This window comes from Simochromis diagramma, unplaced genomic scaffold (genome assembly GCF_900408965.1).
Source record: "Simochromis diagramma unplaced genomic scaffold, fSimDia1.1 OVJJ01000421.1, whole genome shotgun sequence".
Taxonomy (NCBI): Eukaryota; Metazoa; Chordata; class Actinopteri; order Cichliformes; family Cichlidae; genus Simochromis; species Simochromis diagramma.
The window spans coordinates 9953836-9972961 of record NW_024387250.1 but is presented as its reverse complement, the minus strand read 5'-3'; the positions used below and the strand labels follow the sequence as shown (position 1 = coordinate 9972961).

General features: G+C 38.2%; 1 protein-coding gene across 2 annotated transcripts in view; it reads left to right on the top strand.

Moving 5' to 3' along the window:
• Positions 1-19126, top strand: part of grid1a (glutamate receptor, ionotropic, delta 1a) — a 259552-nt gene that overhangs the window by 198974 nt on the left and 41452 nt on the right. For both annotated transcript variants that reach the window (XM_040001760.1, XM_040001761.1), the window contains exon 5: positions 15385-15438. In XM_040001760.1, coding sequence (XP_039857694.1) covers positions 15385-15438 — 54 coding nt within the window. The remainder of the gene's footprint in view (positions 1-15384; positions 15439-19126) is intronic.

The window sequence follows — 19126 nt, the reverse complement described above, 5'->3', positions numbered from 1 at the left end:
GAATCACTAACTGTCTTTGTAAATTACTAGAATAATTTCATATAGCAAAAGTAATTGAGAAATGTTTCCTGTTTAATTAGTTTATCATCAACATGCTATTTGATTGACACCTCACTGTTATCATGGGTATTATGGATATTCCCCATATCATTCAATGAAGCTATTATTTCTGTAACAGGTCATCAGCATCTTGCTGCACAAACCTGTTCTGAGAAGAGCCTTCCCCGGAAGTCTGTGGGAGACTGTGAGTGCCGCTGCAATTGCATTAGCGGATTTACTTTGCATCGTGAGCACTGTGTGAAATGCTTAACTGATTTTGGCGTAAAAACCCAAAGAGCACTCTGGAGAGAATCACTGTAAATGCTAATCTCTGAAGGAGTACAGAGACACATCTTGAACTTTGATTTCATACTGTGCCTAGATTGTTGCTTTATTTGTTATGCCAACACTCTGTTGTTGCGTATTTAATTCAAGTGTAGTAAAGAACTGGAAGATTCACACTATCATGCCAACAAGTCTTCTGTAAAATTAAAGTTTGGACCTTACTGCACGTTTACGACATGATTCTTTTGCTTCTATGCATCTACCATTCTAAACTCATCCCCCCCCAAGGAAATAAAACAGTACTTTCATTTTATTTATTTATTTATTTTTTATTTTCATGTTTAATAACTCATAATGAGCATTTTTGCATGTAAGACCACACAGAGAAATCCAGGCAGGCAGGCACACAAACTGGCGTAACATGAAAGATTTTCTGTGAGGCTACATTCAAACACGGGCGACATGACTGCTGTTGTAATTTTACCCCAAGCAGATGAAGAAAGTTCAGAGGTCTCCCAGACTTGACAGAAAGCAGAGTCATTTGTTGTCTCATAACTGTCAGGATCAGAAAACCCCCATGGAGCAGAAAATTTAATCACACTGCTACAGTGAGGCTGCTGAAAAGTAGTTACTATCCAAAACTACACAGTTTGGGTGGCATTTAAGTAAAGGTTTTCCTGCCCTTTCTACTTTTCAGAAGACTTGCCAAATGCAGTGGATTATAAAGATTTTGACAAGAATGAATTCCACCTCCAAAGCCCTTCTTTCTGCTACTGTCACAGTCTTTCATTCCTTCATTTTTTTTCAGTCCTCTCATTCTCTGGGCAGTGCAGTGATTTGACCTCATTAGTTGAACTCAAGATCAGCTAAGAAAGCAATTTGTTCCTTTGCCTCCTGCAGAGTGCATCACATAAAAACTGTCTTATGAAAGCAGTTATAATTGGGCAATAGGGTTTTAAGAACTTCAGCGATATTCATTGTGACATTTGTCTAGTGTCATGTTCAGACGAAAAGTCTGCCCAAGAGCAGATGGGAAATCCTTAAACTGTTTCTCTATGTGCCTGGTACCTTTTCATTATCTGCATACGCCAAACATTCTCCATTACAAACAATATGCAGATCACCCCTCCACCCTCAACCCACTCTTTGATCATTTTACACAGATTCAAACACCCATACAATAATGCAAAAATAATAATAGCTATCCCTATTTTGTATGTCCAAACAATGTGAACTTTTAAGAGCCTTTGGACATGAGTGGCATAATGTTTCCTTAGGACGTTTCACTAAAAAGTAAGAATTGTTATGACTGATCACTCCAGGGATTTTTTAAATTCTCAATATTTGAATAATACCTTAAATGTACTTAAGTACAGTACATGTTCTAAGATGACACGACATTAAAGAACTTTACAGAAATGCTTTGGAGGCGTCATCTAAGTGTTTAACAGAATGTGGAACAAACATTAAAAAAATAGCAAATACATATTAATTACAGTTTACACTGTAATATACTGCTGCAGCTTAGGAAGGGCCAGTGAAGCATGCAGCTAAGTCTGATGAGAGCTCCCTTGGATGGGTAGGGTTACGGTAGAGTTTGAGGCTGCAGGGTGTGTGGTGGGAGGATAGATGGATGAAGAGGAGAAAGTCTACTGTCCAGGATGCCCTGTAGAATATCCTCCAGATCCTTCTTTCAAACAGGCCTTTTCAGCCCTCTATTCAAAAAGCAGTAATTGCATCATTTTTCAAGGCCCTTGCCTCTGTCTGACTGTGAAGCTGGCCCCATTAATCAAACTAATGGAGAAGTAAGTGATTTCAAAATATAGGCTTTGATCATGCACCCCCTATCCTCTCCCACAGCTCCGCCTTCCCCTCAGCTTTGGGAACCCCTCTCCTCCCACTGTTCCATATCTTTCTTTTCTCATAGCCCTCCATGTGCACTTCACTACATACTGTATGAAAAGGGCTGTGTGAGTAAAAAAAATAATTTTTATATTATACTTTTTTAGGTTTCTGTTAATACATGTAAAAGCTTTGCTTTTGCGAATTCTGGCAGTGCTGTGGGCCTCCAGCTTGATTAGAGTTGATTTTCAGTATAGGAGAGCACCAAACTGCGTATATGAGGTTGTAGTAAATGGTCACTCTAAAATCATTCTGGCCTATTAACGGGCAAGTGTGTCCCAAAGAGTCACAGTTCAGACACATTTATTGATCCTGATGAGACGGATTAAATTAAAGTGCTCCTCAGGTGTATTGAAAAGCTTGTGCCAGCTATAAAGCAGCATAACCATTACTTGAGACCGCAACCAGAGCACAGTTGGAAATTAGATTCCTTTCTACCAAAAGTGTAAACCTCCACACAGAGAATACATCTCATTATATCTTTGCTGCCATCGTGGTGGTCTCAGGGAAATAAAAAAAAAAAAAAATGCATTTAGCATGCATTTGACTAATTTATTGTCTCTACAATTAGGAGTCCATTCAGACTTGGTTGTAATTGCCCCCAGAGTTTAGAGCACTGGCATTGAATATCTATAAAGCTTTCATAAAAGAACCTGTGTTCACCTCAACCATTGATGAGTTCCCAATGCTGACTAGTAAACAGTAAGAAACATTTCATTAAACAAGCATACATGATTCCCCTAACAGTATCGCTCAACGTTGTTAAGAGATGATGTTGTCACTCGAGCATTCATGATTTATTTAACGAGGTAATTAAAGCAAAACATACACAAGTCTAAGGAAAGTAAAGAGACTGTGTGGGTGCACGTGTTTGTGTGTGTACGTGTGGACATGTGTGGCAGGGCATGCATGGGAATGATTTGACACGGTACTGTGCAAAACTCTTGAGCTGCTCCTCATTTCTTTATATTTTTTTTCAGGAAAATGAGCAACAGCTGGAAGATCCAAACCAAAAATGTCAAATTTGAATTGAATCAATCCACAAGACCTGCTGCCACTGATCTTCAGTTCAGTTCTTGTGTAATTTGGCATATCTCAGCCTTTTCTCCTTGTTTGCGTCCTGCTGCCTCCTGCTGCGGCTTTGCTGAACAGGAGATAGATTCATCTCTCAGCTCCTCTGTCAGGTCTTTGCTGGGTATTTTTTTTCCCATCTGCTACTGTTATATCTGTCTGTCCAGTTTCCTCACAGTAGTGTACTGACATGCTAGCAAAGAGGTTGGTTAATGATATTCTTGAAGTATCCATGCTTTTACCAACATAGTTTTTCAAATTTCATTTCTGTCCTTGTATTTACTGGGCAGCTAGCTCTCAGTGTTTTTGTTTTGTTCTGTTTTTAAGTTTTCATTATGTCAAAATTGAAACTTTCACACCCCCAGCTCTCCTCAAGGCATCTCTTTCTCTTGGAGATGCCACTTTGTTCTAGACTAAGTGATGAGTTTCATGTACATCTTTGGCCCCGCTGACCTCTCACAATTAACTATCTTGCTCCCTCTTTTTTATTTGTCTGCCCACTTATCGTGCTTGCTTGTACCTAATCAGGCAGAGTTTGCTGTATACCAGCAGTCTGCTTACCATGACCTCTGACTCTAACCAGCATGAAGAAGTCCTTGATTATTCAGAAGAGGAGGGAAACAGCATACATCAGGAATATTGCAGTAATTTACAAGAGTTCCTTTTAGTGAGATTTTTAAGAGAAAACAAAGCATTAACACCATGGGCCAAATGTGCTAATCTGCCATTTGTTATGGCCGTGGGTGACCTCCTTTTTTCATAGTGGTGGCCGTATGTGGGCCACAAAAATATTAGGGTGACACACTAAAAACAGAACAGTGCAGGGGCACAGCAGAGGGGAATGGGTGAGGACGGGAAATTGTGAGGGATGTACAAAGTGACACAATGCGAATGACAAAAATTGTATATGCAGAAATAAATAACAAGTTAATGTTTCAGTGTATTGTATGGTGTCTTCCTTTCTCTTGTGCTCACGTTTATTAAAATTATTACCAACATAGGACAGTCACTGGGAGGTCCAGCACATTTTGAGGGGTGTCCAGAGCCCCCCCTGGCCCCCCCTTGTGGCACCCCTGGTTATGGCCTCTACTCTGGTATCATCATCTTTTCTTTTTTTATTATCAGGTTGGTTTTTTTCTGTTTTTTTCAGTTCAAAGTATTCCTATTTACTGCACTGTGGATTTGAAATAGCATAAGCTCACACTTTTATATTAAGAGACTGACATAAGTCAAAATGTTGCAGCTATGCACTCTATTAAAAACCCTGCATGCACCATAACAACACCCATTACTGTGTAAAGTACTGTTTTTAAACCTCAATTTTAGATTCATGGGAAGATTTACAGGAGCCATCACTAGATGAAAAAGCAGAGAAGTTCTCAGCTAATGCTAGCAAGCTTGGTTAGTGGAGTGTATCCATAGACTGAATGGAAGCATTACACAGACACCCACTACTACTGCTGCTCTATTACTAATATGCTAAAGAACTAATACAATGTTTCTCAGCAAAACTGAAGCTTCTTGAACAGGTTATATTGCCCAGCATTTATTATATAAATGCATTACAAAGCACACCAGTCCCTTAACTGACTCTAATTAGCTGAGGTGAAGCCCAGCAGACAACTACTGCCTTTGTCTGTATCCAGCTGTCAGTCAAAGCCAGCACACTTCTAATAATGCAAACTTTAGGTGTTAATGAAATTTAAAGAGCGGGTAAAAATTTTACAGTTTTAAAAATTGTACCTGCGTCCCACATTAGCTATTGCCGATCAGCAGTAGTTTATGCAGAACACAGGAATATTTAAATCCAGAACAACTAGTGCCTCGCATCAAGAGAACCACATCTGTTATTTTTCACAAAAGAGTAAAAGCAATCTGTAGTTGCATTTTCATTTGTGGGATTCAGAGATTTTAATCTTGAAAAGCAAATTTTCCTCAGTTTAATTGCAGACAACCTTATTGAGATGAGATGTTTCAGAAAAGCATCAAAAGGCAAAGTTTATTATGCATGTACGTATCTCATATTCTTTAGGCAAGCATTGTAGTATTTCTCCATCAAGATGTGTGATTATTTGCAACAATAATGTATTGTTGGCAAATTTAAAAAATATATTATCCAGAAATAATGGCTTTTCAAAGGAGTCTTATACAATACCACAGGTGGGAAAGCTACATTCAGACATAGTTTGTGACAGTAAGCAGAATAATAACTAGCACATGCTTTATTTTCTATGAAATAATAAGCTCAAAATTAGCATATAAACTTTAAAAGTCTATTTTAAAAGGATTTCATTAACTCCAGTAATTCCTTCCCACATATACTCTTTTTCCTTAAGGCAAGTCACTAGAATTACTGTAAGTGTGCAGACCACAAAAGGAGAGACTTAGAGTAGTGAAAAAAATAAGGTGCATGATATGCTCCACAGTCTTGTGTGACTCACTGTTTTTTTCATTACATCCTGACTAAGCTGTCATATCTTTTATAACACCTTTTTTTCTCTCTGATTTCTCACCTAACCCTTGTTTTCACTCTTCTCTCCTGGCAGTCATCTGCGAACTATGACTTTGAGGCATTTTCAGCAGTATAGTATGAGAGTGTACCCCAGAGCAGAGATTACAGCAGTGTGTGTCTGAAGTCTGAATGTGCCTTGTTGTTCTTACCTGGTGGGCAGAGTTTCTTTAGAGGCAATGTGAAAAACAAGTCCTCAGTACCTGAAGGGACTGAAAGGTTTTGAGAGACATACATGTCAGTTTGTCATGCAAGGTCCCTGACATGGGCGTCATGTAGGGGTCCTACATTGTAGTAGTCCTTTGTGAAAACTGTGTAACTGTACTTAATGCTCCACAGGAGCCCATATGCAACTGTCTTATGTAATCAAAGCAGTTTATGACTGGATACACTTAATGGAACAATAAGGTCACAGCTTCCCAAATCAGCTTTCATGTAGAACAAAACAGATGGAAGTGTCATTCACTTGACTCTGTGCACCGAACTGCTTCTAAAAGTTTCAGACATTTTTTTTTTGTGTGTAGCTTTTGCAAAAGTCTCGGGCCACACATCAGTTCTCTATACTTTGCTAGGAAAATTGGAAATATTTACAGTGATTTATTAAAATGTGCAAACATAAATGTAAATACAGTAGATAAGGCAGGAAAAGAGTTTGTACAGCTCCAGGCTCTTGGAGGAATTTGGATGTTGGCTGCCTTTTTTTGCATTCTGTGTCACACACTGCTTCAGTATTGTTGGGGTCTGGGCTCTGCAGATACCAATCCATGGATGACAGTGTCTGACTGTGTTTTTTCTATGCAGGTAGGCTTTTACTACAGTAAAAGTGCTGTCGTGTCTTCGTGGTCATTGTTGAAAAAATTGAGCCGTTTCCAGTTGAGTGCTTTTCAGATTTTATTGCGTGAAGGGTTAAAATCTGGTGTTATTTTTGATACAGAGCATGAAAGACCATGTGTTTTACAAATGACTGTAGAAAGTCACCCTCTAAAGATGACACTGTAGAAGGTTTTTTAGGCCTGTGTCTTCTTCTTTTATCCTCCACTTATCCGGTTTCCTTAGATATCTTTTTTTTTCTTTTTTCTTTTTTTTTTTTTGTTGTCCCGTTTGGATCTTTAGATATCTTAAGAGCATACCATACAAGCAAAAGTTTCAACTAATAGCTCTTTAGGAAGAGCGTGTTTGTGTAAAAGTGCTATCACATACCTGTCAAAGTGTGTTGTATATAATCAGTTATTCATATTTATGGAAAAGGCTTCTAGTAACACCTGAAGACACCATTTAAAATGGGTTCTTTCCTAAGTTGTCTATTTTGTGTAGACTTGGCTGTCCCTTGAGTTATGAGCCTTTTTTATCCTTGGATAAGTCATAAAATAGTTCTGCTGGAGAACTGATGCTCGATACTACTTAAAACAATTACAAAAAGTCTGGCTCCTTGAAAGAAAAATATAAAGAAAATGAGGAGTGGCTCACTTTTATTTGCACAGTATGTACCCATCCTGTCTTGAATCCAAGTTTGACTAAATGGACAGCTTAAATATTAATGTTTCCCAAAAACGCTTACCTTTCTGTTGCGAGGTGTTTTGAAGGTGTGAAGTTCAGTGTGAAAGTAAAGTTCTGTTCACTTACTCGAAGCTAATGGCCTGGAATGGTACAAAGTGCTCTTATGGAAAATGGTTATTGTATTTCACTTAGTTCAAATCACTCAACTAATGTAAGATAATGGTAGCATGCATTATTCAGATGCACTTCTAATCCTTTGTCCCATGAATTCCAGATTTTAATTTTGAATTTGGCCTATCTGCCTCATTTTAATTCCTGGCCTTGCTTGTTTCAGGTCACCTGCTGAGCTTTCCTCCACCCCATATCACAGGTGTGTTAATTTTCATCATTGATGATTCACTTGACAAATTGCACTCAAGAGCATCAAAGAGCTGCTTCGATCCTGCAGAAACAAAACAAATTTCCCACGTGTGGGACTAATAAAGGTTATCTTATCTTATCTTATCTTAAACTTTGAAAATTAAACCAAAAGATCTCAGAGTTGTTACACAAAGATGTCAGCCGTGACATCCATTCATCAAAGTGACTGTTTGTTTTCTGGAACATCAATATTCTGTGTAATATTGTCCTTAAACGTCTTGACACTCTGTATAATGCTACATTTGCGCTTCTGCGTGTAAATACCGGATATAGTTTGTGTTACATTTTACAGCACCGTGATTGTATATCTGCATGCCCTTGTGTTGCGACTGCAGTCACAGATGAACAAAACAATTTTTGGTGAGGTAATCACTTTCCTCTGTGTTAATTATCCTTGGTTATCACATCTATCAGCTACGCAATAAAAATTCAATTGCAAATATCATCAAAGATCCACAACATAAATTTCCCCCAGGTGCGGAGGTTTAGTTTATGTTCGGTGCTTCCCCAAGGGCACCCTGCAGAATTGCAAAGTAATTTATCCTGTACCAAGATGTATCATTCAGAAAGTGTACTTTGGTGTTATGTTAAAATATGAAGTGTGATCCTGTCTTGTTTTCCTTTCAATCCCCGACACTTTCTTTGGCTATGAAATGCACGTGGTTACGCATCTATGTGACTCACTAAAATGTTATGTTTAAAAGTTGAGTAATTTGGAGATGCTTTATAAGCTAGGGTTTGTGATTCAGTATTCTCTAGTTAAGCAATCAGTTTGGTTGTAAAAGTAATTTTAAACAATCTTTGCAGTCTTTGCTGTGATTTTATTTCTCTACTTTTAATACTTTATTCAGCTTTTTGCACTTTTGAAAAGTCTGTAACTTTATCCAAGTCAGAAACCCATACCAAGGAGCGTTATTGTGCCAGACACTGCACAAGAACTGGCTGACTTGTGTTGTTGGAGTTCAGCCTTTTCTCATGTTCCTAATTTATGCCACCATGGAACACATTTGCATAATGGCTACCTAGCGGCTAGTTTGGCATGCCCTCAAATAATGCTAATTGAATCTGAGAAGAGTTTGGTTGATGATATTGTTATGTGAAGATGCTATTCTCTTCAGTGCGATTAGAAATTCACTTTGTATATTTTCCAAAAAAAGACAAAGTGAACTATAAGTATTCTAAATGAATTTTTACCACTACTTCTCTTCATTTTACAATGAGATATTTTCCTGATCTGAGCACAATTCAGTGCTGACAATCTTATCAATCAGAGGGTTTTTCTTTCAGGAGGACCCTTTCAGAGAAAGACATCTAAAAGAGAGAGTTTAAAGACTCTTTTTTCCTAAATTTTCTAGGATTTTAACCAATTCTACTCAAGTCACAAACTACAAAGACATCACACTGTTTGAAAAATAGTAACTGCTCCTTCACCTTTAAGGTTCTTAAAGCTTCACTGAAATCTTTCACTCAGGACGTTCTTCAGCCTGCTATGCTATTCATAAAATGTCACACCGAGTTTTAATCCTTTTAGTGACTCTTGGAAATTCCCCTCACAACATTACAGCTCACAGTTACTCCAGCAGCTTATAGAGGGAATACACCACAGGGAAAGTTGAAGACCACTTCACAGTTGGGATTCCAGCAAACGAGTGTGGCATCGCTCACTAAGAAATCCTGTTGCTTTTCAATATAAGTTATGCGATATTAATGCCAATCTCACAATTTTCAATCAGTTTTAACCAAGTTTTATAGAACATTATCACTGATTACTGATTCTGCCTATTTTTCTGTATTTCAAAACATTCTATGACCGAACATGACGACTGAAATGTACACTTTATTGCTACTATGTGCAGTTCCTCTAATTTTATTTTATTTTCCAAGGCTAATGTACCAACTGGTGAGTCACCTAGTAAGGACATTAGCTATTCCACTCATGTCTAGCGTAAGGCGTGGGAAGCTAACCACATGCAGAGGAAGCTAGCAGCCTTAGTGCTATGGCAGATGGGAGTCATGATTTGTTTTTAATGCGACACACGTGTGCCAACTCCTTAGAAGGAACACCTGGTCTTAAAAACTCAGACTGCAGGGTCAGAAGAAATTTGTCCAAGCGTTGTGGTATCACTAAAGACTATGGGACAATAGCTTGTATCTTTTAAGAATTACTTTATAATAAGACTGTAGTGAGGAATGCATTAGCGTATGTAGTCATGAGTAGTTTGAATGTGTCTATACTTGTATACTAAGGGCATTTGGCATCTTTTTGTTCAATGCTCTGTCGATGGAGCAGATTAAGTGGTCTGAAGGTGTGTTTCCACAGCAACAGTTGCAAGGCTGAGCTCAGAGGGACTATTTTGAATCTTTTATGACAGACCTCATTATGCCTTTCTGGCTTCTTTGTGAGACCCTAATACAGGAAGAGCACAGAAGGTGGGACTGCTACCAAAACCTTCCATTGTTCACCCTCTTAAAATCATGACCAAATGCTAAGACCTGGTGAATGGTATCCACTTAAAAATACCAGAAACAGTTGCCCCCTGCCGAACCTTAAAACTGTGTGCTTATAACACAAAAAAAATAAATATTTGTTTTGGAACCCACACATTAAGCAGCAAGAAAAGATGGGCCAAAAGGAATAAATGGCAAACCAAGACTTCATTTAGCATGGTTACATGAGCTAATTTGCATGGTTATGGAAAATGCAACCCTTTGGGTGACGTGAGATCATTAGCTGGACCACATCTCTGGACGGTCAGCCTCATGTTGTGATTGTCAATGACATTCACATGCAACAGTTCAGCTATAATACATGTATTTCACAACCAATTTGATTCTTTTGTTTTAACTAATGAATGCATGACTAAATTTCTTTTTTCTTCATGCATCGAATTAGACAACCAGAAAAGGGTTAAATCTCTGCAGCAGAAATAACAGTCACAAAGTGACACCAGATTACTGTTTAGCCAGTTCAGTTTCAGCTCTCAAATCCTGCAGTCTGAGCATTGTTTGCCTCAGTTTCTGGGTCAATGTTGTCCTTGTGAATTCAGAATTTTCAATAATGCAACAATAATATTTGGGCTCATGACTCTGTAAATAAATCACCACATGGCTTCAGAGGAGTCAGAGCCAGTTAGAATTTCAATTAATGCTGATTCTTACTTCTGCTTATTCTGTATACAACTCAGAGTTGTGGTGATCAGGATAGTCTGAGATTCCATTTAGAAAAGTATGCGGTTGGAGAGATCTGTGAGTCTGCAGATATAAATGTTATTGTTGCAGGTGGGCGGACTGATAATTATATAAATGACTACTACATGAATCTTATTTGCTTTATTTTATGGTACGTACTGTAACAATGTGATGTCTCATGAAACTAAAACAGAAATTGGTATCGCTTGGTGATTCTTATTCATTTTATATTGTCAGACTGTAGTTAAATGCTTCAGCAACATTGAATTTTGATGATCGAGCCAAACTGTAGATTGCCTTACAGGGATCGGAATAGTTGCTGTAAAATAACGGGAACAGTACTCATTTTAAAAGCAAACAGTGGATTATCGCAAGTCATACATTTGTTAAGCTTCAATGACAGTTTTCTTATCTTACTTTATTTTTAAAAAATTGTGATGCAGGTTGTAATAGATATAATTTAATCTCCACAAATGGTTTGATTATTTTGTTTTAATAAGACGAGCAGCTATTAATTGTTTCCATTTCCCAATCCTGAAATATCTTGTAAGATTCAGTGGATAGTACTGGCTTTGTTAGCATCAGACACAGAGCAGTAGGCAAACAAAACCACAATCAAATACGTATTTGATGTTTGTCTTAACATAGTGTTTATCAATGTCATTGTCATGGACAGTCTGTGTCAATACAATTCATTAGCAGAAACTACGGCCTTCAAAATTATTTTAAAACTAAACACCACTCGGGATTAGTATCAGCAAAATCTTAATATTAGAACTTTTATGAAGATATCATGTATTATATGTGATTTATGTTGCATTTGAAAGTATTACTTTAATGGAGTTATGCATAATAATCAGACAGCTGAGTGTGCAATTCAGATTGGCTTTTAAAATATGATTTTTGTAATGCAACAAATAATCACACTGAATGAGTTTACACTGAGCACTCTGACATTCAGGAGATTTATCCTCAATCTGAGCCTTACTCAAACCACCACCAGCCCTCCCCACCTATTTTCACATCCTTCTAACTGCAGTTCCTGTCAATCCCTTTTCGGCTGTCACGGTTTTAAATTGGAGTTGGCATTCTCTGACTGCCTTTGTGGCATTGCTACTGTATAAGAACATGCCTGGGGTACTCTGCGTCTCTGATTAGAGATCTTACGATGCAAGGCATTGGCTGTATCAATAGAATACTCCTTAGATGTCACTCAAGGGTTTTGTCTGTGCCTCCTCCTCTAAAACCCCATTTCTCTCCAGAGTTTCACTGTTACATCACCTTCTGAAGTGAATGGAAATAAAGAAAACACAAAGCTAAAATTGCTCTGCTTGGATGTTGATAACATTTAGGGTTTCAAATGGATTTTTAGGCTTTGGTATGATAAATTCCAAGCAAAGTGGAAAGCCCTTTCATAGTTCAACTGAAATAAGACTACATGTGATTTAAAAGAGGGGCTGATTAGGCAAAATAATGTAGGGATTTTCCTTGGACCCAAGGTGCTCTTGTTTTTAGGAGATACAGGTTTTGAATCCTGATGAGCAACTCTCTTCAGCATTTCTGAGACCCCAAGTTCTTGCTTGCCTTGATTCACGTTTTGAAACGATAGACTGCCTGAACTGTCACTCGTAAATGGAGATAAAACAAAACAACTAATGAACTTTGATTCTTAATTTAGTTTCCTGTTAAACATAGTTGTATCAGTTGACATTTAACAACACTCATCATTCTCACATTTTCCTCACTTAGATAACACTGATGAAAAACGACAGCAATAACAAGCAATGACTTCTCACAGTATGTCTACACAGTTATGTGTTCATGACATACGTACAGAAACGGAGTTAAACATCAGCTTGCAAAAATAATTTAGCATAACAAGGGTTTGTGTCTTAAGTTGTAAGTGCAGAATTGTGCTGTGAACTGATGGTGAACCTCTCAAGTGTAGGGTTCTGTTGTGCCCACGGCTTCAACAAAACACTGCATCGCAGCTGGTACACATTAACCAACCCATACTACACACTTGACTCTCTTTTTTACCATTATAGCATCTGACAGACTTTGTCTGGAACAACGAATGCACTTCAAGGAGCTGTCGACTCTCTTGAATGTAAAGGCTATTCTTCAAGGCAGACAATAGTTATCATTGTCAGATTTTATTTAGGGCTAAAGCGTCATTACCATGATTTGAATGAATATCATACGGAGTACAAGAATGTGGTGTGTGTGTGTGTGTGTGCGTGTGTGTGTGTGTGTGTGTGTGTGTGTGTGTGTGCGTGCGCATGTTTTTTTAAGCATTTAACCCTGAGATTAACACTGAATTGTGTGTCTTCGCTAATGTTTTATTGATGATGAAGTTATTGTAGAAGTTATGCTGAAGTTGTTTCTCATTTAAATTAGACTGCCCTTCTCTTTTGTGAAGTGATGTTTAAATTTTATGTATTATATGTAATATCCATGTAAAAAAACAATAATACGTCATTTGAGCCATTTGAAAAAAACACTGCTAAGATACTAAAACTAACCTGCATTGAATCCTTTTCACATAAACATTTATTTACATTTTTTTTTTTTCAGAAATAACACTATTCAAGGTTTATTTTCAAAATCTCCATACCTTAGTTCACGCAATCTCAGCTATAACCTTCTTCTTTTTGGTCATTTTTGTAATCTAATGTGTAATTAGAAAACTGTACCAACCTTCTGAATGTTTATAACTATAAATTGTTTAATTCTTGATCCTCGTTTAGTCCCATTTAATGTGCAGTGTCCAATAGTAACAACGATCTGAATTGTCTTGATCTGAATATTAAATTGTCAGTGACCAGCACATCTACAGTAAACAGGGTAAAGTTTACCATTTTATATGTGAAAATATGAACATTTTTGAGGAAAAAGCTTCATATATGTTGTCAAACAGGAAACTAAACACTTAAAGTGATTAGAAGCACTATTTTTCTACATAAATCTCCAGTGGACCATTGCACCCGCCATATGTCTGGTGTTTTGTGGGATTCATTGATAATGTTGGCATACCCATTTGGATTTCAAGGTAATTTTTTAAGGCATATGGCCCCACTTTTTCATTTTAAGTATTTTAGTCATGCAGGTAAATATTTCTTGTGTGCTGGTATGGTCCTCTTACAGTCTGATGAGATCAATTTGGCAATGAGAGGAACATTAAAATAAAATCATGAGTCTTCCAAGGTTTTAAGATTGATTAGCAGCTTTTGAAGCTGTACACTGCACCGCCTATTATTGATGAGCATGGTGTTGTTTAGTAAAACCACAGGGCTCAATCTTTTATATGTTCAAGCATCGGTCTTCTGCTTTAAAAACTAATGACATCAATTGGCAGAAGAGAGCATACAGTGATGTGTTAAGCAAGACAGATGTGTTCAGACTTGTGACCGATGGAGGGACTTCATTATTCATAAGAATAGTCATTTTCATCTTTCCCAGACATTTTAGGTGGTTCTTTGTTTTTACATACACATCACTAACTGCAGGTTACAGTTTCCTTGTGCTCTAACTACCCTAACAGCAGTCTTCTTTGCTGTGTATATTGGTTACTCCATTTAGACTTCAGGCAGAGAACGTATTGTTGTGACTGCAGAGCAGCAGGGTAAGAGGAAAGATTAATACATGTAGACGTGCGCCCTTGTATTCAGCTGATTCCATTCAGTGTGAATAAAATGGAAAAAGTCACAAAGGAACCATTATGCATCGAAGCTAAATAAGGTTTCTACCACTTGACGTTTGACTATCTGTAAAATTTAAATACTGTTGCACTGTGGCAAAAAGCTGCGTGCTTTCAATGCAGCATCTGCCCTTTTGGAAAATCAACATAGTTTCAAAATAAATGAGAAAAACTGTGGCTCCATCTAAGTAAAATATATAACGAGAATATGATATTTGAAATTGTTTATTGGTTGTCTTTCTGTCTGAGCGTTAACACGACATTACATATGATACTTACATCATTATTTGCTCAACTCATTACCCCTCTAGTCTCCCTTTGGTGCCACAAGATCTCATGGTAATGCATTTCTATCCAACAATGACACCTACTTCCACGAGCTCCCTTTTTGTGTCATTATTGTGTTTTAAAAGGGAATGTGATATTATTATGGCAATTGAAAGAGGTCCCATTGCAGTGGGCAAATTATGTGCATTTGTACTGCAGGCTTCATTCTCACATCCAATGTAAAAATACAGCACAGCGCTATTTAAAAAGCTTGGTTGCTCCAATGTGCTACAGGCTGTGTGGTTTAGTTGTATTCTCTGCACACTGGACCTGCAGCCTCTCTGTGTCTGAGGATGTCTTGATTTACAAATTAAGCTCCAGAGACACCTGAGAAGAGACTTACATGGACTACTGTGTGATCTCAATGAATTTGTGCACTTGGTTCCTCAATTGTCCTCCTCTTTCTGTTTCTCCTCTCTCTTTCTCCTTTAATTTATCACTGCAGGCTGTGGAAACAAACCTGGCATCCAAGGACAGCCACTGGGTCTATGCCAATGAGGTGAGGCCAAAACACACTTGCATGCACCTGAGTGAATTTAGACCTTCATGTCAGTATGCCTCTTTCAGCACTCTCACATGCTCCCAAGGCACGTGAGACCTATGAGGCCTTCACTACGCTTTCATATAGAGTTAAATAAGCAGAACATCATTTGATTTAATCCTGAGTGCCTGAGGGACTAGGCCTTTATTTGATATTGTATAACTGTTCTCGCTTAAAAGTCCCTACATTATGTTTTTCCTGTAACATATATTCAGTTATATAGCTTTTTGTGAAGCTGTAAAGTCCACACCAAATGAGGTAATTCTTTTCCACTGCCTCCAAAGTACCTGAAACTCCTTATTTGTAGTCCGGGCCATTTTCCGTTAGATCTCTATGTCACTGTGTAACCCGCTGGCATAATGCCCACCTAGCAGCTAGTTTGCCACACATTCAAAGAATGAGCAGCTGCCTCAGTTGAATCCAGATGCAGACAGCTGCAGTTTCTGCTAGCTCTGAAATGTATTAGCTGTGAGCAAAGCACACCAAATGTTCTGTTGACTGCAAGAGTAAAAAGAAGAGTGTTCTTGTATTCCTGGCCTCTCAGAAACTGAAGGGGAATACTTTTATTCTGATGGTAATGTTCACACAACAAAGTAAAGTTCCTATATCTTCACTGCTATGCTAATGTGGCCAAAGCTACCATGCTGTGTGATTGTCTGTGCTGCACAGTACTTTCATACAGCTATATACACATTAAAGCAGTTAATGCTTCAGATAGCAGGTGAAAAGAGGTGGCGCCTTGGTATTAAAAGACGTTCTAGTAAAAATCCATAGGAAAAATAACAAACCTGTAAATGAGCTTTGCATGGGCACTTTAGGTTTTGTCTTTCTTTCCCATCACCGTACCATTGCTCTGCACGCCTTGACCTAAAAAGGCTAAGTGTCTGTGGTACCAAAAATCTCAGGTTCACTTTGTGAATACAGAAAAGTGGCCTCTTTAGCTTTAGTGCCTCAGGATTGCACTTGAGTTGATTCACAAATATTTGGAGATGTCGTAGCATGGAGGGTGGGAGCGGCACTACGAACAAGCTGTGGTTGAAAGATGTTAAATAGAAGGTTTCTCCCAGATAATTTACCTGAAATATTAGGCTTACTGTGCCCAGCAGCTCCACCTCTAGCGCTTACAGTGCACACTGTTGTGGACGTTTTCCACTTAAATAAAGCCTGCAGACGAGCGGTGAGCGGTAGCTAACATTCTTTAATCCAAAGCACACAAAGAACAGACAACCAAGCTTGATGGAGCCCCTGCATGACCGCGGGGCAGGGTCAGCAGAGTCTCACTGAGCCTAACATGGCCCTCAGTTAAATACCTTCTCCAGGAACAAAAGGCAGTACACAGCTGTTTCACACCTTAAGGTTCACACTCCCTTGCTACTTCCCAGAGTCCTCGAAGAGACAAAAGACTGGTCCTCTGGAGTTCCTGTTTCCCCCAACATCCTTACTACACCCCCTACCATTTGTCTTAAGTATGAGTGTAAGACATGTTAAAATCCAGTGGCACCAAGGCATTACAATAACGTGATTAATACATAAGTGAAAGAAATTCCTATACAACACACACATACACACAGGGACATGCATATCAGTGTTCATTTTATGTGTCTTTAAACTTTTTTAATACCATGCATCATCTCGTTTTCAAGGGGGTATCAATGAATTTTAATAAAACATCACCCCCTGACTTGTTGAAACATTTCACTGGAATCCAAAACATGACACATATTGATTCATAATCCGCAGACCGTGATAAATGTATCTACGCTCCCCTGACAGCCACATTATTTAGGCAACGTTTCTACAGAGACTGTGATACTGAGGTCCAGAGAGAAAAGCTGTTTTTTGGGGTTTTTTTTAATTGTTTGGCAAATAACTCGTAATATAAAGGCTGAAAATGCGTTTTGGGTGCACTACACATTAGACCAACCAACTAGAATAAAACACTTATCATTTATGCTTTAGTTAAAAATTCAAAGTGCAGGATATTTGTAGCTTGAATATTGATTTGCAAAAGTTAATGAGGCTTAGTGTGTTGAAAACCTTCTGTTATCTGGCAGCCTAAATTACCCAATTTTAGACTATAATGAGCTTTTATGAAAATAATGACCTTGTCACATTTTGACCATGCGTTTCAGCATTAACATAACTAAAGTATTGACTTACGACAGCTAATGAGAGCAGGAGTTCTTTTAAACCATTTCTGCATCTGGCAGCTCATATTATCCCATTCATATTATCAGACATGCTTTTGTAGTCTCAACATGAGGATGTGATGGGAGCTGCAATTTGAAGCAGTATTCACAACCAAACTCACGCATAGCTCTCAGTCAATTAGTGCAGAACTCCACACACATTAGCTTTAATTGCATCTGACTCTGGAATAGTATGAACTAATGGCATGTTAATTTCTCCTGCATTCACTTAATGGTGGATATGATGCGGCTTACTGCAGACTTATGTCTCCGTGGGATGTGTTTTAAAAAAAGACCAATTTGCCTGTTTTTGTCTTTGAACTATGAAATATATCATTTGATTTTTTTTCACTCGTTTTTCTATATCCCTTTCTCACAACATAATTTTCCATTCCCTCTCCCTTCTGTTGCAACACAGTAAGGATTGTTTTTTCCACTCTATCCCTGCCACACTCCCAGTATTTTTTGTTTATTGTTTTCTCTTCTCGCTTCCACCTTCCATGCTTTTCATATAATCACTCAAGATAAACTGCCCATAAAGCTGAAGATCACCTTGAAATGAGAATAACACAGAAACGTTGCAAATTCGACCAAAACAAATTCAATTACCACTGTTGACAGCTCTTTTTTGGTTTGGGGGGGGGGCTTCCCCCAGCTCTTGGCCTCCAAAGACTTCTCATTTATATAACAATCACATGAAAACTCTGAGCTGCTATCAAGTCCATCATTTTCTTAAATCCTGTTTTCCCTCATCTTACACTGTTCGCAACAACACAACACAAAAATCCCTTGCAAATTGAATCTAGGTATGTATCAATGTGTAAATGATTTACCCGCATTGCCTGGTTATCTCGAAAGGGGGAAGGGATTTAAAGGAAGGTGCAAAGCTAATTTGTTTCCATTAGCCTGAGATTAGATTTCTGTGAAGTTCCTAACATGGCTTATGGCAGAAAGATTGTGCACTCTTTTTTTTTTTTTTTTTTAATTCATTCATACACGTGAGAAGTGAGACAAAGTAATTTTAAAAAACTGCATCTGTTAGGGATCACTTTTTTCAGCAGCTGCAGGTGAATTCTGTAATCCTCATTGCTACATGGCTACAGTATATCTAGATAGTGTTCCCTGCTCTCAAAATCTGAAAATCCTTTTAGCCTGACTAGATGCAATCACAAAATCCTGCGGGGAAATAACAGAGGCATGTTACATCTTTCCTCTGAATGCACCATCAGTCCCTGCAGACAGTTGGTACTATTCAGCTGGTCATGACAGAGTTGTGGCATACATTTTAACCAGGTGATCATAAGGCTCACCGCTGCTTGCCCGCCTCCATCAGCTACTCGTGCTTCTGCCAGGCTTTAGACCTCACACAGTCAAAGAGCATGTGGCACAAAGAATGTAATCTGTCAATCATAAAATGCAATAGAAGCTTGCAGAGAGAATTTTTTGATATCCCTGGT